Source organism: Aphelocoma coerulescens, chromosome 2 (assembly GCF_041296385.1).
Source record: "Aphelocoma coerulescens isolate FSJ_1873_10779 chromosome 2, UR_Acoe_1.0, whole genome shotgun sequence".
NCBI classification, from domain to species: domain Eukaryota; kingdom Metazoa; phylum Chordata; class Aves; order Passeriformes; family Corvidae; genus Aphelocoma; species Aphelocoma coerulescens.
The window spans coordinates 53,114,225-53,135,134 of record NC_091015.1 but is presented as its reverse complement, the minus strand read 5'-3'; the positions used below and the strand labels follow the sequence as shown (position 1 = coordinate 53,135,134).

Below are 20,910 nucleotides of genomic sequence, written 5' to 3'. Positions count from 1 at the left end.
CAGGCACATACCAACATGCAGTGAAACCAGTAACCTGGGATCTGAGAACTACATATTCTCCAGTGTGCACTGCCCTGGTAGACACTGGTTTAAAGGCAGAGGGGAGGCAGGACAGTGAGGGGGTGCTGGGGAAACAGGAGCAGAAAGCAGCCAGAGCCAGCTCTTCTTCTGCGCTGGGCCTTGAACACCGCCCTGCTATCCAGCACACTGCTGTCCATATGCCATACATGGGGGGAACACAACACAAGCAAGACAAACTTGGGAAATGTAAATTCAGTTGGTGCTGTTAAGATAAATTTATTTTCTTCAGCTTTCTTCACAGGAAACATCACGAAAGTGCTTTACAGAGTTTGAATACCATTACTCTACCGTGGGACAAAAGAACAACAGATGTGTGCAGTCCACAGTTAGAAGTTGTCATATGCAGCAGCCATGATAGGTAAACCAGGGTAAAAAAAAAAAAACCTACTGACAGAAATATATATAGTTCAGGTTTTGAACTTAAGTTATGATATAAACATAATTATATAAATATACAGGTACCATTAGGTTCCTGTGTTAACTGTGGGGGCCACACAGGGATTCTCAGAAACAGATCAGATTGAACTCTACTTTGTTGAAACAGCTTCTGCTGTGCTCCATAGGCTCCCAGCCAAACCATTTTCCCAGACAGTATCATTCTTTCTTTTGCACTGCACTGAGCACACAATTATCTTCATTTCTTCACATTAAGTCTGAAGCTGAGACATTCTGGTACATTGTTGAAATTCAGGTTGGTGTTTTTTTCTTTCCTTTTCACTTACAGAGAGATCCTTTTAAAATTCTTCCCTCAGTAATCTCTTCATTAAAAAAAAAAAAAAAAAAGCTTTAGGCTAGATCTTGCTGTCCAGATAAGACAGTTTTGTTTAAGCTAGAACGTTACCAGTCATGCAACCTTACTCCTTCCCATAGCTGAGCTGTGTTGTACTGTGAACAGTGCTACTGCCTCTTTTTTGCTATATTTAGTGGGAATTAGGCTCCCATGTAGCCTCTGAGGCTCTAGGTTTCAGTTCTTCAAGAAGACTGCACTTACTTGCTAAGCAATTTTGCAGTGTTTGTGATACCACAGCCCTGACAAAAAACAATGCAGCATGATCAAGACTCAGGAGTTCTTGCCTGCTGCTTTCTAAGTAAGTGGTGAATAATTCAGGCACCTGACTAAGAAATCCTTGGCATGGTAATAATGTAGATGAACAGAAGGAGGAATACTCTAGGGCAAAGAGAGGTCAAAGCAAGAGAATTTTGCTGAGCTTTGAGTTCCAGGGGAAAAAATGAGCAGAGCCCATTACCCCACTGTCATGCCAGTTTCCAAAGCCACTTTGCTTTTTACCCAATTCCAAGTAGAGACACAGTGCACGGTCACAGAACTTGTCAGCCCTGAAGGTTACTGGGCAGTTAGTAAGTAACAGTACAGAGCTACAGTGGCAAGACAGGGCTTTGGTGAGTGTAGCAGCAGATGAGTCTTCCAGTGGCAGGGGAGAGGCTATGAAGTATTACATTCTAACAACTCTCAGATTCATTGGCTTTGTTTTCCCCCCCACGTCCTCAAAAAGTAAAAAATTCCAACTCCCCTTGGCCAACTTAATAATTCCCAGCAGCCACAACTGATTTTTGACAGAATACCACTGTAATAGAACACCTATCAGATACAATTATTGGATGCAAAAGCCAAGGTACATTCATCTCAACCAAGTGTCATCATTAGTACTGGAAGCAGCTGCTCTCTAGGATGCGGTACTCTGATAATTGAGGTAATGCAGCTCTCAAGGGCCAGGCTGTGCATCCTACCAGGCTTGAGTCTGCCCTTATGACATCCTTGTAAACATAACATGACTGGGAAAGGCAGTCAGCACTTAAAGACAACATCATTTACAGCTCCATGCTCTTTAAAGCACAAGCTGATGAGAATGAAGAGATGACACAAACCACAAAGACTAAGCCTGCCCTGCAGTGTTGCTTCATCTCAAATATTGTAATCCAGTTTCAATATCCAGTTAAATACTACTACAGGTATATTAGACCAAGCATGGCTGAATCCATGCTGGCCAGAGACTAAGTAATAGTAATGCATCTGCTTCATCTCTGGTACAAAGAGGAGAGTAACCTGGAAATTTAAAACAAGTTTCTATGAGACTTGTTCACTGGCACTTGATTCTGGCTGTTACACCTAGACTTCAAGTGACATGATCTCAAATAACATTTTAATGAAACTGACCTTGTGTGGCAGAAAAAACTCCATTGAAACCAGTGAAGTTAAGCTCTGGGAGCCCAGACATATATTTTGCCTTTTTCTCAATAAATTTGTTCTCTTCTATCAGCCAGTTTTTATGGTTTGAATCATTTTGATATGGTTGTATGTACTCTGAAAGAGTTACAGAATAAGTGGTTTGTTCTAATTAAAAAAAGGAAGCTTATGACAATATTTTAACTAACAGTTTTCTGTAGGCAAGTTACTTGCAATAAAGCAGATGTAATGACTTCATTGCTGTTACTGAGAATGGAAATTCAGTACAGAAGATAGGAGACATGAAAAGGAACAGAAAACATCAGATTGAGTAAAATTTAGTAAGCGCTTGCCATGCTACTCGCTGACCAGAAGAGTGAATTATATACATGAAACTGAAGACTTCAGTACATCAAATGGCAAAAGCCAATCCCCGTGGAAGTTACTAGGTTAATGGTGATTGCCAGGATACTCTAATTGACTCTGTAAACTTGGCAAATCAGGGGCAGGTGAGTTGTCAACAGAAAAAACCGAGGCAATAAATACTGGAAAGGTTTTAAACCACTCATACATGCTCTGGTAGTAGTTGTGACATGAGTCTGAATTAGTTGTGATCTTTCAAAGGGGACGATCTAGGCAGCACCATGGGCGGCTTGATGAAGACATCTGCTCACTGTGTAGTTGCAGTCAAGAAAGCGAGTAAGATGTTAGGCTGTATTAAAGACACAACAATATGGAAAAATATTACAGCATCTATTTCTCTTAGAGGTCCTCAATGAATATTTACTGTTTCTTCAGCACCTTAAAAAAACTGACAGAGAAATACAGGCAGGAAACTTGTAAGAGAATGGTAGAAGCAGCTCCTTGGAGCTGGAAAGACAGTAAGACTAAGGTAGTTTATTTGTTAAGAGGGGCATAGATGATAAACATCTTAAAAGTAATTCTCCTTCCCACCATATAACAAGATACATACTTTAAAGTCATTTTAAGCCACCTACAATATATGGACTTTAATATCAGTCATTACCATCATCATCCTAAGTATTCCAAAAAGCCCCATGTTATTCTTCAGTGCTTATGTGCTTATTATTCAGCTAGTTAAACATTTCCTCTGAAGCAACTGCCACAGTTTGCTGAAGCTTAACACTAATCATTTCTGACAGAGAACTGTCACTGCTGATGCACATTAACAACTGTCTTAGAGGTGCTGCAATGATAAAAATGTCAGTAAGAGAAGATAACTGTTGGGCCTCATCTCTGTCCAGGACCCATCAGAACTCTCATTTGTCGGCATGCAGGCCACCATCGTGTTCTCTGATTTTTTTGAAGTCCCATTGTAAAAGCTGAGCAATGAACCTTGAAAGCACCAGCAAAAGCAGACAAAGGCATATTCATAAGTTACTGCTTCATGTTACTCCAGCTGCAGTTAACAGATAAATCAGGAGGTAATAACAAATAGGGTAATCACCTCTGCTGTATCTGTATTCCTTCCTCTTACCTATCCCTTCTGCTTACCCCACTCAGCACAAGTTCTTGATAATTTCTTCCCTTTGTTATTTCATAAAAACCCCTCCATGGCCAACTATTTCCCTTTTGTTCATTCCCTTCCTCTACAGTTTGCCTTAATACCAGATTTTACAAGTTTTGAAGATTATTCTCTCTTCCCATTTGCCTTGTCGCTGCATGCCACTTCAGCTTAAATAAGGGAAAGAATAAAGAGCAGGAAAAAGGTGTTTACACACGGAGAGGAGACGAATAATACATTCCTATGACAAATACCAGGAGTGAACATTTCTGGTTCACATGATTTGAACAAACTTTAAAACAGCCACATTATAGGAGATGGCTATCAACTGTGAGCAGGATTTTATTTCAGTCACGGGGTTTACAAAATATAGCAATATTGATTTTAATATGTTCCACATAAAAACAAAGAGCCTCATATTAATATGCCATTTAGGTTGCACAGATAATTGAAGAGAGGAAATACCAGTTAAGAGTGCTCAGCCTGAACTTCTTCCTTACCCATACATACTAAAATAAGTCTAATTACATAATACTTAAATAGGACATATATTACATTCCATAGAAATAAGCCTTTGCCAAAATAGTATTAAAATACTACAATAAAAGCTAATATAAAGATCTTTTAATAAAGATTTTTAGTCCTCTGTAGAACCTTCCATCAGCCCCAGCCCTTGACAAAGAACAGCTTTGGCCTCACAACACCCCTGTGAGGTAGGTTGTTGGTTTTTTGGTACAGCTGGGGAAACTGAGGCAAAGTGAAACTAAATTACTTGAACATAGCAGCTCAGCAGAAAACCAAGGCCAAATCCCGCTCTCTTGGTCCCATGCTTCCCCTGCTCTTGCTATGAAACAGGCTTGGCTTCTTTTCAGTGCACACAGTTGTTTTAGATGATATTTTCCAATCCAATATTCCAGACACACTACTTTTCCTGGTGACTCATTAATACTGTGATATGTCTTTAGTATTTGTATTCTGGCTAAGCGGAACTTCACTGAAGTGAACACTGAACTTCATTAACCTTGCTGCATCAACACATACTCTTAAGCAACTGAAAATAAACCCATGATGTATGTACCATTTAGAAGATACTTCACCAAAAAAAAGTCTTCATAGCTATTTGAAACAATGTCTCAGCCTTTTATCATGCAGAAGTGAAAAATAATTTTCTTAAATACACAAGTTACTTCCGAAGAGGATTGTTGAGCCATCTTGAAATTTGTCCTCAGTTCTCTCTTTAGGCAACAGGTCAGACAGCTTCATACCAATGCAAAACTCTACCTTCTCTCTGAACAGATTCTCCCAATTTGTTGAAAGGAAGAAATAAAATGGGCTGCCTTCCCCAAGTACTGAACTTTAAACAGTTTTGCTGATTTAAAGTCAGATGAATCTGTCACTTGTGCAAGCAGTACCTATACAGGCAGCACCTGCACTATCCAACATCTTACGCTCCACTCCCTGCCTCAGGCTACGCACTTAATGCTATCATTTAGAAAACAGCCCTCATAATCCCCCTCTTCTTTATAGCACCTATGTTTTATTTGTATAATTTCCACTCTCCCTGATTTATTTATTTATTAATCTTCCTTCCTGCTCTATTTCACTTCAAACAGAACATGGTAGAACTACAGGTGATGCTTGAGGAGCCAAACTTTAGATTTATGACTTAAGACTCCTCAGTTCTGTTTTCTGCTGTCATTTCTTCCTTCATCTGCTAGAGCTTGCAGGCTCTCATATTAACCTCAATACAGACAAGCTATCTTTTTAACTTTTTCTGGAGAGTTTATCTGCAAATATGTCAGATTTCCTCCCCTCTGTACATACCTAATTTATATATCCGAAGTTTAAGTACACTTATTATTTTCTTATACTGCCTAACAAAAGCCCCTATTTATCATTAAAAACAAGTTTTAACATTAAAAGCTGAAAACAGGGAGAGAGAATTTGGGAACTAAGTTACAGTCAGGCAACAAAACCTGGATTGTGGGTGTTCATAAAGATTTTATGGTACTCAAGGTGGTTTTGGTATAATTTAGTTACTTGGGCCACTGAGGTATAAATTTCTGACCACATCAATATTGGAAAGAAAAACATTACTACCTTGCAAGTAAGCAACCTTATTTAAGCACATGAAGCTGTATTAATCCCTGCTCCATTTTAGTTAGGGTATTTGACAGAAAACCACAAGCGACTTTAAAACTGCTCAACCAGGCAGAAATTAGAAAGGCAAAAACTACAACTATTGCAGAAGCTCAGATAAGCAAACTCCAAGATGCGCAGCCCAATCAAATTTATATTGTGTTTACTTGACCTGAACAGCACAGGGGTCTCAGCCATGGTGTGTTGAAAGTTTCCAAGACCTGACAGATGCAGTCAAATACCAAAAGCCCTATTCCCTGTAGTGTCAGGCCTCTAGCACAATTTGTACCATTAAAATTCATCTAAGTTACTGTGGACATGACTGCTAAAGCTAGCTACAAATATAAAACTGAAGTAGCAGGACACAGTCACTTTTAGTTGTCAATTCCTCTTCATCTGTAAATAAGATTAAACATGACACAGCTAAACTGGGAGAGATGGGAGGGGCAAAACTAATCTCTCCTACATTTATCATCAGCTCAATACAGATTCCAGATACCTACAGTAGACATTTGGGAAGTCCAACTTTATTGAAGTTACCTAGTTTTTAGAATTTTAACATCCTTAAATACAGACTGTATCATTGAGAAACACAAATCCAAACTGTTCTTTTCCCAGGAAGCACTGGACATTTCAACGTTCTACCAGCAAGTTGGTACCTTCATGGCTCTGTTTTATTGTAAACCAAAGAAATAAAAACCTTTAAACTGGGAATTAACAAGCAATCCACCATAAAATCGTGTCACAGGCCAGGGAGTCCCTGAAGCAGCACACAACTGCATTAAACTGACTGGCATCAAGGACAACTGACAACCCTTCATTTGTGGAATACGCCTTCCAACGAGCATTGTGAAGGAATGAAAAGGACATTCTTAGCATGCCTCGAATGAATGCAACAACAAACCAGATAAAGTTGGACTTCAGAGTCTCCAAAGCATACCAAGCTTCCACAGAGGACTGACTTTCAAAATTTCAGGCATGCAAAACAATTACTTGGTACAAGGAAGATACTGACAACTGGCATTTTGATAGTTGCTGGCAGCTATATTTAACACAAGAAACATTTCTTTTAAAACAGTTTAACATTCTGTACTACGGAAATCTGCAGCACTTCCGATTTTTTTTCCTTATGCCTCCAGAAAGAAACTGGAATGATATGCTTGAGAGAAGCCCCCAAAGGAACACCTTTAGTTATCAGTACCTGATGGGCTCCAGTGATAGCAGCCATCTAGAGGCTGGGTTTTTCTTCCCCATTCTTTAATTTAGCAGAGGTACTTTCAAGTGAAAAGCAAATCAAAGCTACATTCATACTCAACTCACCATCTCAAACCAGTCCTATATGGTGTGAGTAAGAAGACACTGTGCCAGATAGCACACTAAACTTCTATGTATAAATAAAAGTTTTATTAATATGCTCTGCTGTAAGCTCTGAAATAGAGCCCACCTGGCCATAAGGACAACTGCCCACTCCATGGCCTATCCCTTAAGAAATCCAAATGCTCTGTATCCTCTGCTATTGTACAGTCATGAGCTCAAACTAAAATGTAAAGACTCACTAGACTCCAGAATCCATGTATATTTCCATTTTATTTGATTTGAAACTTTTACAGGGTTTTCTTGAACTGCCAGAATTCATGCCCAAAAACCTCAGATTAAAGGTGGTACAATGGACAGTCTCATCTACCCTTCATACAGGAGACTAAAACTCTATTCATGTGCATTAGTGATCTCAATCTCTTTAGAGCATCAGGAAAAGCATTTTAAGACTTCACATCTCTACCCCATCAAGTGACATGTCCATTTACCATGAATTCCACAAGAAATTGTGACAACAACATTTTTGCTGGCAACAATGGATTTTCAAGGAAGATACATGGCTCAGAGTCCAAGTATTGGTATCAGTCTTTCAGCGGGGTTTTGTTTCCAAATGAAGTCTCCAACTTTAGGAATAGTCTCTTGAGCCCTCTCTTTAATAGCAGCTTCTAGCAGAATTTTTATAGACAGTTAACTCTGCAAGGGCAAGGCCAGTTTTAGTCTGTGCATGAAAGAACCAGGTGAAACCCCAGCCCCACTGAAGTCAACAGCAAAATCTGCATTGGCCTCAGAGAAGTAAATTTAAAGCAAGTCAGCAGTTAGTCAAAGGGAACCCAACTGGGTGACTCCTGAACTATCCTTATCTTCTGCACATACACAGTACTCCCACACACATAAAGCAAGCTTTGTTTTGCTCCCTTGTTTTTCTTGCCATTGGCAACTCTTATGGATGTTGGGTCTATTTTTTGGCATTTACTCTGAGAAACCTCAACACTGGAGCACACCATTATTGTACTTCATTTTGCTTCTGGTGTAAAAATTCAGAGAAGAGAAAAACAGTTACAGCAGAACACTTCTGGTACTTGACAGGTTTGGTTCACTGAAAGAGTTACAGGCAATGTCCTATATTCCTAGTGTACCAGTGCCATTTTGCCTACTTCCACTAAATTAAGTAACTTAACAAGTCACTGCCTTCCGTCATTACTAAACTTCCTGACTGTGAATAAACACCATTTATGAGTTATACTTGGAGGATTGCTGCCTCAGAGAGCTGCATGCTTCACAGAAGTAGCCAAACAAATCAGGCTTACCAGCTTTAGTTATCTCTCTGCATATTAAGTTATTCTGCTTATCAGGTAAGCATCACTCCTCAACAAACAAATAATTGTTTTTGATAGAAGATAGTTTTTATCTCGTATCCCTACTGCCACGTCTCATTTTTAAAGGACAAATTCTGAAGACTGTAGTTGGGAGTCTGGATACCTCTGTGTCAAACCAAAACTCTTAGTGCTTTAGGGTGAGAAAGACAAACTTCATGACAAAAACCAAAATAAACCCTATTTCACTACAACATCTTATCATTGTTTAAGTATACTGCAAATCGATATCAGAAACAAGGCAGGCATTTTTTTTATGGGTAATAGAAAAAAAATACTTAAACAGACAACTTTGAAAATGGCTAATGCAAACAAACTATTCAAACCCATCATTCCTGAAATATGATACTTGAATGAGTTTTAATTTGTTTTGCAGTTACTTCCGTACAGCACTCTAGAAAGGTAAACAAACTACAGCTCTGTTGTACTTGGATAGTATGAGTGGTATGGGACGCTCCAGAAGTCTCTAGTAGGCTATGGCTACACACGACAGGATTCCTCAGAAGGGGAACGAACAGGTTTGTCATTAAGGTCACTTAAATCTTTGTTATAGCAAATTGGAACCAAATGGCTGACTTCTGCAGGATTTCTGACAGGAATCCAGTAGAGCTGGTTTCAAGTTTCAGATGGCCACTAAAACAGCTGTAACCTTCTCTTCCAGAAGTTGTGATCCACATGGTGTCCACAATGAGTGCATCAAGTCTGAGGTAGTCAACCTTTACGAAGGCTCAGTATCTGAACATAAAAAGATTTTGAAATGACCACTGGCTGTAGGTATCTCTCTGAGCAATTAAAGAACACTGATGACTCTTGTTCAATCATTTACATTAATTTGCCCCATATCCAATGGAGAAGTTGCAACATATTATGCTTCCATAGTGCAGGAGAACCAATCACTTACGTCAAAGTAGTCTGCACTTGCTGCAGTAGATCCAGCAGAAATAAGGTGGCATGTTCATCATAGCTGTTAGCTGTAGTTTAGTTACCTTAGTAGAACGGTTACCAAAAAAGCATTCCTTAATTGTACTGTGTGTGCGGCTCTACTGATCCCCAAGCACAGCATACTGGTTGTCTAGCTGAAGTTTAAGTGCCTGGTTTTTTGAGACCTCATCCCTACCTCTAGTTTTGTATTTTACTACTTCAAAGCTCTTCTCCATTTCTTTATCCCTATGGGAAAATAAATGTAATCAGTAAATATCTTATCACTAACTTGTGAATTGTGAATTTCTAGTCCATTTCCACCCCATCCCAACAAAAACATTATGAACACAGAACAAACACTAAGATTTAGAGTTTAACAGAATACCTAAACATTCCCAAGCAAATCTTTTAAAACCTTATCTCCAAAATAAGCTCATCACCCAGTACAGTTTAGATTAACATTCTCAAAGTAAATTTAAGTGCATTTATGAAAAATAGGTTCTAGAGCGCAGAAGTCACTTTCTAGAATGTTCATTCAGAATTTCCTCTTGGTTCAATTTACACCATTTAAATCACAAAGCATCAATGACAGCCTGTCTCCTTTTCCACACCAAAAAATACCTGCAGGAAACAAAGCTTCTTCTAAGCTGTATTAAGCAGTAGCATAGCAGGCAGGAGGGAAAAAAACCCCAATAAACAAAAAACACCCAAAATCCCCCAAGTGAATTATGTATTGGCCTAGTCATCTCTTCTACTGGGAATAAGGTTATAAAAAGATCAGTATTCAAAAATAGGGTGAGACTGAAGTCTTCAGCACCACATAATACATAACACTTCAGCAAAATTGGGGGAGCTTGTCACTAAATCACAGCTCAGCCAGCCAGTGTATTGATTTGTATTTGCATTAAACCCCATTCCTCCAGTTAAAGCACCTTCACATCTCTAACAAGAAGGCCACATGCTCAGGGCTTCCTACATCTGTCTGCTGAAGGAAGGAACACAGCCTCACTATGGCTAGTGTCTGAGGGAATCAGATGCTGTCAATAGCAGAAATATTCAGGGAAATCCTTCAGCCATCAAAGATAACAACCGGCAGTCTTGCCTGGCTATCTCACTGGGCTACATCCTATCAAAGTTATTTCACAGGAACAGAATTGGAAAATACATTTACTGCCTCTTAGTTATTTCTTTCCTCTCTGGAAAGATTCAGGCTTAAGCACTAGGACAGAGTAAGAACATAGAGAAGGCAGCTGGAAATGTCAGGGAATCAGTGGAATGCACTTACTTTCGACTGTCTACGAGCTTGGCGGTGGACTGCAGTGATGGGAACTGAGTGTCACTGTAGATCTCTGGTGGTCCTTGCTGTGCTCTCCGTGGCCGCCCGCCCTCCCTGGCACCAGGCGGCCGGTACACGCCACCAGTCTGCACTGGCTCTGGAGTTTCTGTAACTAGGTAAAAGAACAAGAGTCACACGTGAGAACAAGTTAGCATTCATAGCTGACAAAAAACCCAAAACAACCAACACACAAACAAAACTCCACAAAGAAGAAAAATGAAAAGAATCTTACAAGTATGTTTTTCCACCTTTTAAGCTTTGGAAGCAAGTATTTTAGACAAGGCAGGAAATCAGGTGTCACCTAACTTAACCTACAACCAGTCAAATTGAAACGTGGCTCCACTGTATTGCCTCACAAAGTTTAGGGAATCCAAACTACTAATGAGGACTTCATGTTTCTCATTTGCAACTTATTAGCAACAATTTAAAACACATTTAAAACAGATTTAAACACATAATTATATAGTTGCCAAATCTTATTTAAAACACCTCTCCAGATGCAGAGGGGACTGTCCAAATAGTTTGCATTTAAGGTAAAAACCTAACATGAAGTAACACCAATTAGCTTTACCTCCTTTACAAACAAGAAAGAACACAGCAGGCTATTTTTCAATTAATTTCTCAGTGGAAAAGAATATTCTGAACTCAGAGGATGACTAAGTAAGTAGTTTATCTCCACTGATATTAATAAACTGTATTTAATAAAAAACCAGAAGTCCTATGCTAGTTAAAGAATCAATCTTGCAATGCCATGTTCTCAGTACTCTAGAACTGATTTGAAAACCGTGCTATTAATTGCCACAATAGATCAGATACTGGCTGAACATCCACTGAAGTGTTAAAGCAGCATTTTTAGATCAACAGAAATGCTTCCAACAGGTATTTTACAGACTGCAAAACAGAGGGATCTCCTGCAAAGACAGAATGTTTCCTCCCGTTCCTTTGAAGTTGGAAATAAAAAAACCCTTCCACTTGTGTTTTAAAGTATCTGACAGATACTTTAAATTCAATTCAGTTCCTCAGATCCTTTGACAGGGGGATTTCCTTGATGGCTAGCATGCCAAACAAGCCATTAGGTTCATTAGAGGGTGCCTGAACAGGAACTGTTCCTTGAGCTCTACTCACTGAGCAGCTTAATTCAACCTGATGTAACTGGAAAAAAACAAGTCTGAGTAAATTTACCAATTGGTTCAACAACAGGGGCTGGTGGAGGAGCTGACTTGTTCCAAGGACCAGATGATCTGTCTACACCACCACCACCACCACCAGTCTCTTCCCAACTGTCACCAGGTTCTTCTCTTTTTTCACTTTCATCATCTTCTTTTTCACTATAAGAGACAAATGATCAGTAGCACCTTACAAACAGAGGTTTAAGATTTGCCAGAGATTACACAATCCTCATAAGAAAAGACATCATGACTGCTGTGCTGAAGATACTAAATTAAACCAGACTACATTAGTTCTGTAATCACTGTACTAGCAATTCCAGCTGAACAATTTTTGGCATGCTGCTATATACCTTGGCAACTGAGAAGGAAAAAACTCCTAAAAGAATTTAAAAAAAAATTCAACTTGAACCAAGTGATTAAAGAAATTGGTATCTTATTTTGAATGTAAAGGCTTTTCTCTTAGTAAGAGAGTCATGCATTTGGAAGCGATTAGAAGATAAAGCAGGAAAAGTCTACAAGTCCAGTTTCCATAAAATGCTTTAGTCAAGAGGAAGAAACAGAGGAGCAGTGGTGAAAGAAAGCAAGGCCTGAGCTCACTTTTCCTACAACCACAATCCCCTAAGAAGCACTCTTATATGTATGGGTAATATAAAATCCACAAACAAACTCAGATCTCTTTTTTTAAAGCAGGCAATCAAAAAAAAAGCACAAGAGACAAAAATTTAATTTTTTCAAAGACAGACCAAATGCAAAAGCTTGGTTGTATTTTATTTAGACTATTTTATTTTGCATAGATGTAGTCAGGCACCCAAAATAATTTGCTGGTCAAAGCTACTACAGAAAGCTGTGTGGTAGAATGGGACAGATGTGGAGGGTGATGCTGTTGAAAAGAATCAAGACACTGATTTCAACAGCAGCGAAGTGTGAATTCAGAAGTTCATAATACACCAAATCCTACTACTCATGACCTTTGTAAGCTTTCTCTGTAAGTAATGATCAGTGAACAGAAAAAAATGCCTTTAAATGCCCTTTCATTGTTCATCCAAATACAGTAACAATCATAGTAAGGTGGTCCAAGGGCCTAAACACATCACTACCTTATCTTAAATGACAGTCAGAAGCTATGTCTACAGACTTAACTACAATAGAGCAAGCATAGGGAGCATCCCACCCCCTCCAGACACTCTGTATGTTTGTTTCAGCAAAGAGATCTCCAGAGATGGATAATCTATAACCTCTAGTAGGCTTTTCTTCCATTTACTTCTCCACTGTTCCCTTAAATCCACTAATCAAATGGTCACAAAATCCTGTGGCAGAAACTTCCACATGCCTGAAAATCTGCCACAGCATGAAAAGTGTGTGGAATGCTGGCCTTTGTCTAGAAAACCAAATTAGAGGCTTTTCAGTCAAACAGTACCTGCAGTCAGTGAAGCTGCAGCCCACTGGTTGTCTAATCAGACATGTGATTATCCACTGTGACACTGCAATGCCATGGACAGCTTGTGGGACAAATGCATGCAAATAGCCTAAAAGGACTAGTTAACTGAAAGGAGTGGGGGGAATGCTCTGATCCAAAAAAGTAAATAATTCCAAAAATGTCAGACCTGCTCAAACGAAAGTGAAAGAAAGCATCTATTGCACTGGTTACAGGTAGGTTGATTTTAAGATTACATAATTTTGAACATCAATATCTGGACAATGAGGATTATCTGACATTCTCAGTCTACAACTGAGGTCACAAAAACCCATTTTCTGACCCGACAAAACATTTTTCTTAACCAGGACAGACAACAGTAGACTTACTTTGCACCAGACCACAGGAAAAGTCTAATGAAAAAATGAACAAGGAATCATGAATTAGATTCATAAACACAATCCTGTGGGATCTTATCATGGGAGACTACTTTTACCAACTGTATTTTTGGTTTTTTGAAATACAAATGCAATGGTTCAGGAATTTGCTCCCCAACTGAAGATACTGAGTAGATTGAGTCAGATACTCTTACAGTGGTCAAATGATTCAGTGGGAATTACTGTCTGCACTCCTCTGAGAAATTCCTACTTGACTATCTTTATGGATGGGAATGTTAAGCATTTGTAATAAAAAGTCCTGAGTCCCAAGCAAAAAAGATAGATCTAGAGTAGGAATAGAGATTAAGAAAATAAAGAGAACACTGGCAGAGACCAGTCAAACTTAAGTTATCCAGTAGCAAACTTGTGTACTATCAGAAACATATCAAACCTCTCTTTAACTGGACTCCACGGGAACAGCTCTGAAGAAAAAAACCATACTTTTTAGATATCGGTAATGATTATACTAAAGTAAAAAAAGAAGAAAAAGTAGTACCTTATTTGCATGGACTGAACTCTAAGACCACTATAATCAATTTCTTCCTTTTGCTCAAACTCCTTCCAATCATCCTCTTCCTGTAAGAAGAGAGAAATATAAGGTGTCACCTTCTCTGCAACCAAAGTAGAAAAGAAGAACATAACTAAGATAATACAAGAAAACCTGAGGGTGAAGGTACAGTTCCAGAAGAAACCCAACTGTGTGCCCCACTGCCAAGAGAGGAAAGGATTGCATGCCCTCATCCCCTAACTGACTGTGTGTCACCTGGGATGCACCTGAGAGCTGACTTTAACTCACTAAAACAGCTAAGAAATGCCCCAGCAAAAAGTCACTCAAGTGAAAGAAAGCCACATCATCTCAGCAAAAACACATCAGGAAGTCAAGGAACAACATAATGTAGGAACAGGACCGTGCAGTCATGACCAGGGCAAGACCTCTCCCTGTCACTAACAGTAGGCTTTCATGACAGCTTGAATGCACACAAAACTTTAAATTTACTTTTCCATCACCTATTTCATGAGCCAAACAAAAAAGAACATTTGGAATAGCTTACAGTGGCTTTATGACCAAGATTAATAATGGTCCATTTGACTTTTTCACATTCACAACCAAGTTTATAGTCTTCCTGAGAAGTGTTTTTATAACAGTAAAAAGGTCAGCTTCAAAACCACAGCAATCTTAGTACACAAAATATGTGTATCTTTCAAGAGAACTACTTTAGGGTTTTAAAATGGCAGTTTGTTTGGGGAAAGAGGGACTCTCCTAAGTGAAGGCAATTTTGTCCTACGGTGTCATCAGGAGATTCTGGGATTATTAAGGTAAACCAAAAATGGACTCGAACAGATATGCAGTCCTCCCATGTTCCCAGTCCCAGCTCTAAGACAGACACAGCCTAATTAGTAGTTTACCTAATTCCTACACTCTACGTGAAATGCAGTTATATTACTCCAAATAGGAAGACCTTGTGAGCAAGGTCTGTCAAAGGCACAGACCCCTTTCCACTGAACAGCTGAGAATAAAGCTGCTTTTAGAGCCCTGTGCTGGGATCTTCTACACAGTCAATCTCCAAAAGAAAAACTCTGACCTGCTTTAGAGTAACAGCAGAAGCAGGAAGAGACCTCATGTTAACTGCACTGCCTGCTGAAGATTCAGTCCTCTGGAAGAGCAGGAGTCTACAGCTCTAAAATATTTTAGATTTCTTACATTCCCATCTCCATGGAAACATTACAGTTTCCAAGCTAATGTACCTTTCACATTTAGTGACTTTTGTTTCTAATCCAAGTACTAGCCTCAGTCAAAGCCAAATACTATTTTGCAAGTGAGCAGAAGAGCAGCTGAAAGATTACCACTGACCTTGATCTACTTAGAAAGCTACTGCATGTGTCAAACTCCCCAGGTTAAACAACAATAGGAAACAGCAGACTATTTCTTAAAGTTCATTTTGAAATATACAGCATTAGAGCTCTTATAACTGTTTCTGGTTTTAGTAACCCATCTACCACAACGAGAAAATATCCTTAAATCACTGATCCTCTACATAAGCATGAAGGAAGTGAGGTATATAACTTCCAAAAACCCCTTCACAAGACATCTTTTTATACTCTGAGAGTATAATATCATTGCGATAGAAAAAGATTCGATTTGTACCAGAAAGACAGGGAACACATCCTCAGATTACTGCGTGCTGAAGCCTCCAAAGGAAAACAATACCAAGAGGCAAAAAAAACAAGCCAGAAATAAAGAGATAAGAGGTACAAGTAATTTTTTACGTCCTATCCGTCCTGTCTACAGCAGACAAATATATAACAAAGGTACTGCACGTGTCAAGCTCCACAATTTAAAAAACATCAGGAAACGGCAGAGTACTTCTTAAAACGCCTTTTAAAATTCACAGCATTAAAGCTCTTATAACTACTTCTGATTTAAATTTCATTACTCCGGTGCTGATGTCGTGGACAGGGAGAAAAAGGGCAGAGGAAGAAATAGAGAGCTACCAACTCAACTAAGGACATTTAAGCTTCTCCTGCATGCTCATCGTTTCACTTTTATAAGCTATCAAAAACAACAACCAAAAAAATTACTGCAACAAAACCCTTCCTGGCAACAAGGCACAGAGCTCGGCGGACTCTGGGGGAATCATATCGCCAAGGTCCACAGGCCACGCTGCACAGCTCCAGGTGGCACCCGACGCAAACCTCCGGTTCCGGCCGCAACACCCAGAAACATGGGCGGGAGTGCCGGGCTGAACCGCAGCTGCAGAGTGGGAAGGGGCCCCGCTTTCCCGCCTCCCACAGGGCCGAGACGCCCGGCGAAGGCTCCCCCCACGCCGCCAGCAGCAGCAGAAGCAGCGGCAGCGCCCGCCCGGTAGCCCCGGGGCGGGGCCGGGAGCGCCGCCAGCCCCGCGCGGCCCCGGGCGCCGCATGGCCGGGCGGCGGCGGCGCCCCCTGCCGGCAGGAACCCGCGGCCTCCCCGCCCGCACCTTGCTCGCCGCCTTGGCCGAGGAGCCGCCGGCGGCGCCGGAGGCGGCGGCGGCCCCGGAGCCACCGCCCTCAGTCGGTCGCGGGGTCCCCGCGCCCGCGCCCGCCGCGTTGGAGCCAGCGTTGGAAGCGCTGGAGGCGGCAGCGGCGGCGGCACTTCGGCTGCTCTTCTCCTTCCTCTTCTTCTTGTCCCGCTTCGCGAAGAAGTCGTCCAGGCTCCGCTCCTCGGTCTCCGCCATGGCGGCGGCCGGGCGGGGGAAGGCGGGCAGCGGCGGCCCGGGCCAACAGGTGAGCGGCGGGGCCCTCCCGCTGCTCGGGGAGCGCGGCCGCCCGGCTGCGGCTGCTGCGGCGGCTGCGGCAGCTCCTGCCCGGGCCTGCCCGGCGGCCCGCGCGCCCCACGCCTGACGCGGCCCGCAGGGAGCGGACGGGCTGAGGGGAGACGGGGCGGGGCCGCGCCCCTCACCGCGCATGCGCCGCCACCTCGCGGCCAATGAGCGCCGCCGGCCGCTCGGGGGAGTCTCCAGAATAGGGGCGAAAGGCGCTGACGTTGCGGCGCGTGAGGACGCGCGCGGCGGGCGCGGGGAGGGCGGAGGCGAAGCGGCCGCGGATTGGCCGAGTCGGGCGGGGCGGGGCGTGCGCGGCGCCCAGGGCCGGGCTCGCGCCGGCGCCTCCCGTGCCGCCCTTCCGCGTGCCGGCCCGGCTGGAGAGCGCGTGATGTGAGGGGCTGTGGGCGAGCCGGCCGCGTGCACGCCCTTCGTGCTTGCCAGGGGGGGCGCATCGGGAAGCGTGTGGCCAGCAGGTCGGGGAAGGTGATCCTGCTCCTCAGCTCAGCCCTAGTGAGGCCACATATGGAGTGCTGTGTTCAGTTCTGGGCTCCTGAGTACAAGAAAGACGAGCTACTGGAGAGAGTCCAGTGGAGCATCGCAAAGATGATTAAGGGACTGGAGCATCTCTCTTATGAGGAGAGACTGCAGGAGCTGAATCTGTTCAGTCTAAAAACACAGAGGGGATCTCATAAATTCACATAAATATTTCCAAGGCAGGTGCCAAGAGGATGGTTCCAGGCTCTTTTCCCTGGCGCCCAGTGACAGGACAATGAGCAATGGCCATAAACTAAATCATAAGAAGTTCAACCTCAGCATGAGGAAGAACTTCTTTATAATGAGGGTAGCAGAGCACTGGAAGAGGCTTCCTGGGGAGCGTGTGGAGTCTCTCTCTCTGGAGACATTCAAAACCAAGCTGCATGCCTTCCTGTGTAATCTGCTGTAGGTCACCCTGCCTTGGCAGCGGGGTTGGACTGGATCAACTCCAGAGGTCCCTTCCAACCCCAACGATTCTGTGATTGAGCACGGCCATAGCTCCTCTGGAAGCCCTTGGCTGCTTCTCGCATCGGGTGCGGGCCTTTCCTGTTGGGGCTGCCTCACAGTGAAACAGGGACAGCTCCCTTGGGCTTAGGGCACTGCTGGAATCACTTCCAAGCAGGCTGAGAGAACTGCTGGAGCAGCCCCAGTGCTCAGCTGGTCCCCACAGGCTCAGGGCACTGCTCAGCCAGCCCAGCTGCCCCCCACCCATGAGGAGAGGTGGCATTCATTCCCAGCGTGGACTAGCATGACAAAGGCATTGCCTCCCACACCCCACAAGGCCTGTGAACTTACACTGTCTTTGCAAAGGATGCAAGGAAGTCATTTAGCTTTCATCTTGGGTCTGTGTGGTTAAGTGAGTAAGTCTTGAAACACCACTCTGTCTAGGATGTCCGGATGTGTTGGCGTGAGCTTCCTAGCTGCTTTTCTGACTCGCATTGAAGCCTAGGGAATATGTGCTGGAAAATAAACTGCACAGTGGGTGTCTGCAGATTGTTACTTCGCACTTTGGGTACTGTAGTGACCTTTAACTCTGGAAAAAAACTTGGGTGTTTAAAAAGTTCACTGTGGCTTCAAGACATGTCAAAAGTTTTGAAGCAGGACATTCGGAAAAACAGCCTCAGACTGTCATGAGTCATAAATAGTTACATGAAACACTGTTTCCAATTACTTACTTTATTCATCAGCCATCTAAAGGAGATAGAAGTTCCTATGGTAATGTGTGAGCTCAAATGAGAATTACCTATCAAATATGCATTGGTTCGTATTAGAATTATATAAAAGTAAGCATGTTTGTATTCTTGAGTTCTTTAGTATAATTTTGTGCTTTGTCATATCTTCTCTTGAGATAATTACATGTGTGTGTATATATATATTAACATACAAATTAAATGTTTTTCCAAACTTTGGAGGGTGACAGTCTCAATTTATGTCCATGCAAATGCTGTTATTTAGTGGTTTCTGTTCATATTTCTTAGGTTGCTTGAAAAAACAGGCAAGGTGCCATTGACATATTGCAGAAAGAGGTTAAATACACGATGTCTTTGTAAAGTGTTTTGTAGCTGTGAGTAATTGAATCACTGTAGTCAAGCATTCTGCCTTTGGGAAATGTGTTACAATCCTCTTCTTATGTGTCACCTGCTGTCCTCCTTGTATTTTTACTACCTGTGTACTTAGAGGATTTGAGCCTGCACAGAGCAGGCCCTAGAGAGCTAGAAGTTGCAAGTGTAACAATTCATTTGGTAACACCGAGAATGTCATGTGATCAGTGACACTTTCCATTTGTGATAGGAGTCGTTACTAAAGTAGGGAGCAAATTTGGTAGCAAAGTCTCATTTTTCTGTGCCTCCTGGGTGCTCCCTGCTTACTGTCCCCTTCAGCTGATAGAAGGTCATGTGGAAGGTGTGGCAGGAACGGTTGGCTGTGGAAGAGTGTTTGACATTCCTTTTGTCAAGGCACCACATTCCCTTGTGTTTGTGCTCAGTTATTGCCAGGGAAGCTGACATACCTCCAGCACTGCCCCATGCTGGGACTTGCAGGCTCAGCACTGGTAATGCCATGCAACTAAGCAGTTAGTTTTTGTCCCTCAGCTTTTGTGGTGGACAACCTAATAATGTACTAAGCACAGTGCTGTGCCCGATTCTAAGCTGATCGTTTCTTGAATTTCAGCAACTGGTAAAATATTTTCATTGTACTGTTGTGGATTGCCCTGTTATCAGGCTGGAGAATGTGAACCTGGTGCCTTTTTGCAGCTTTTAGCATCTGCATCACTTGTCTCTTGCAAACACGGTACTGTAAGGCTGGAATGCCCAGCTGGATTAGAAACTTAATACCTGTCAGGAGCAGCGTACCACCAAACATTTCAGCTGTTAAGTCTGGAACAGGCTCGGCAGAAATCATGGAAAATAGCAGCAATGTTTTAGGCGTCGGAAGGCTTAGATCCAGATTTAAAGACATCTCAGTTGGTGCTTTAAAGGAAGCATTAGTTATGCAGTTATCCTTGGATTTACCTCCCACCTCTACTTTTATTTTTATGTAAAATTGTGAAAATGTGCTGACGCACAGCATTTGTAGTTCTGTGAGAATGCATTGCATCAGCTTTTACCATTAAGATTGTTATTGTGTAAAAAGTTAGATGCAGAAAAAAAGGTCAGGTTTTGTGGCTTTCTTTTCCTTTCTCAAATTCAATGTCCCTCAATACTTGCACAGAGGACATTTGGCTGAAGAATGGCTCACAGGCATGGACTGGCAGAAGTGATGTTTGTAATGTGAGGAATATATCCAGGATGCCACATTGCTGTGCCAGGAGCACGAGCTCAGTGCACGGCTCCCTGCTGCACTGTGCATCACTGACCTGTGTGACCTGCCTTTGGCAAGACATGGCACTCCGAGTGCCTCTGCTCATGTACAGGTCTCTGGGAGTCCCCAGGACTCTGAGGACTTCATCTCTCTCCTCCCCCACACAGTGGTGCTTGCCTGGCTCTTCTTCATCCTGTAGCTATGGCAAGTCCTGCCATGATGCTGTTCCCTGTGCATCTTGGTGCATTTTATAAAGCCTGAGGCATGAAGCATTACTGCATGTAGGGGAAGTGAGGCAGCAGTCACTGTTCACATGGAGAAACTGAAGGAAGGAAAGTTGGAGCGAGTTGTGGGTGATGCAAGAGTTAGGAGCAGACTTCC

At 42.3% G+C, this 20,910-nt stretch overlaps 1 protein-coding gene across 4 annotated transcripts; it reads right to left on the bottom strand.

Annotated features, from left to right (window-relative positions):
* Window positions 1–272: 272 nt before the first annotated feature.
* Window positions 273–17,301, bottom strand: CDV3 (CDV3 homolog). Of its 4 annotated transcripts, XR_011149037.1 has the most exons (6): window positions 16,873–17,300; window positions 14,391–14,470; window positions 12,057–12,202; window positions 10,824–10,986; window positions 2,835–2,975; window positions 273–839 (listed from the first exon to the last, which is right to left on the bottom strand). XR_011149037.1 is itself a non-coding variant. In XM_069007476.1 (5 exons), the coding sequence occupies exons 1-5, from the start codon at window positions 17,107–17,109 to the stop codon at window positions 2,951–2,953; spliced, it is 651 nt and encodes a 216-aa protein (XP_068863577.1). In that variant the 5' UTR covers window positions 17,110–17,300; the 3' UTR covers window positions 273–2,950. The 4 variants fall into 4 exon arrangements, 3 of the variants coding, with proteins under 3 accessions (XP_068863577.1, XP_068863576.1, XP_068863578.1); XM_069007476.1 differs by having other exon boundaries at window positions 273–2,975; XM_069007475.1 differs by lacking the exons at window positions 273–839; window positions 2,835–2,975 and adding an exon at window positions 4,097–9,784 and having other exon boundaries at window positions 16,873–17,301.
* Between the last annotated feature and the right edge of the window lie 3,609 nt (window positions 17,302–20,910).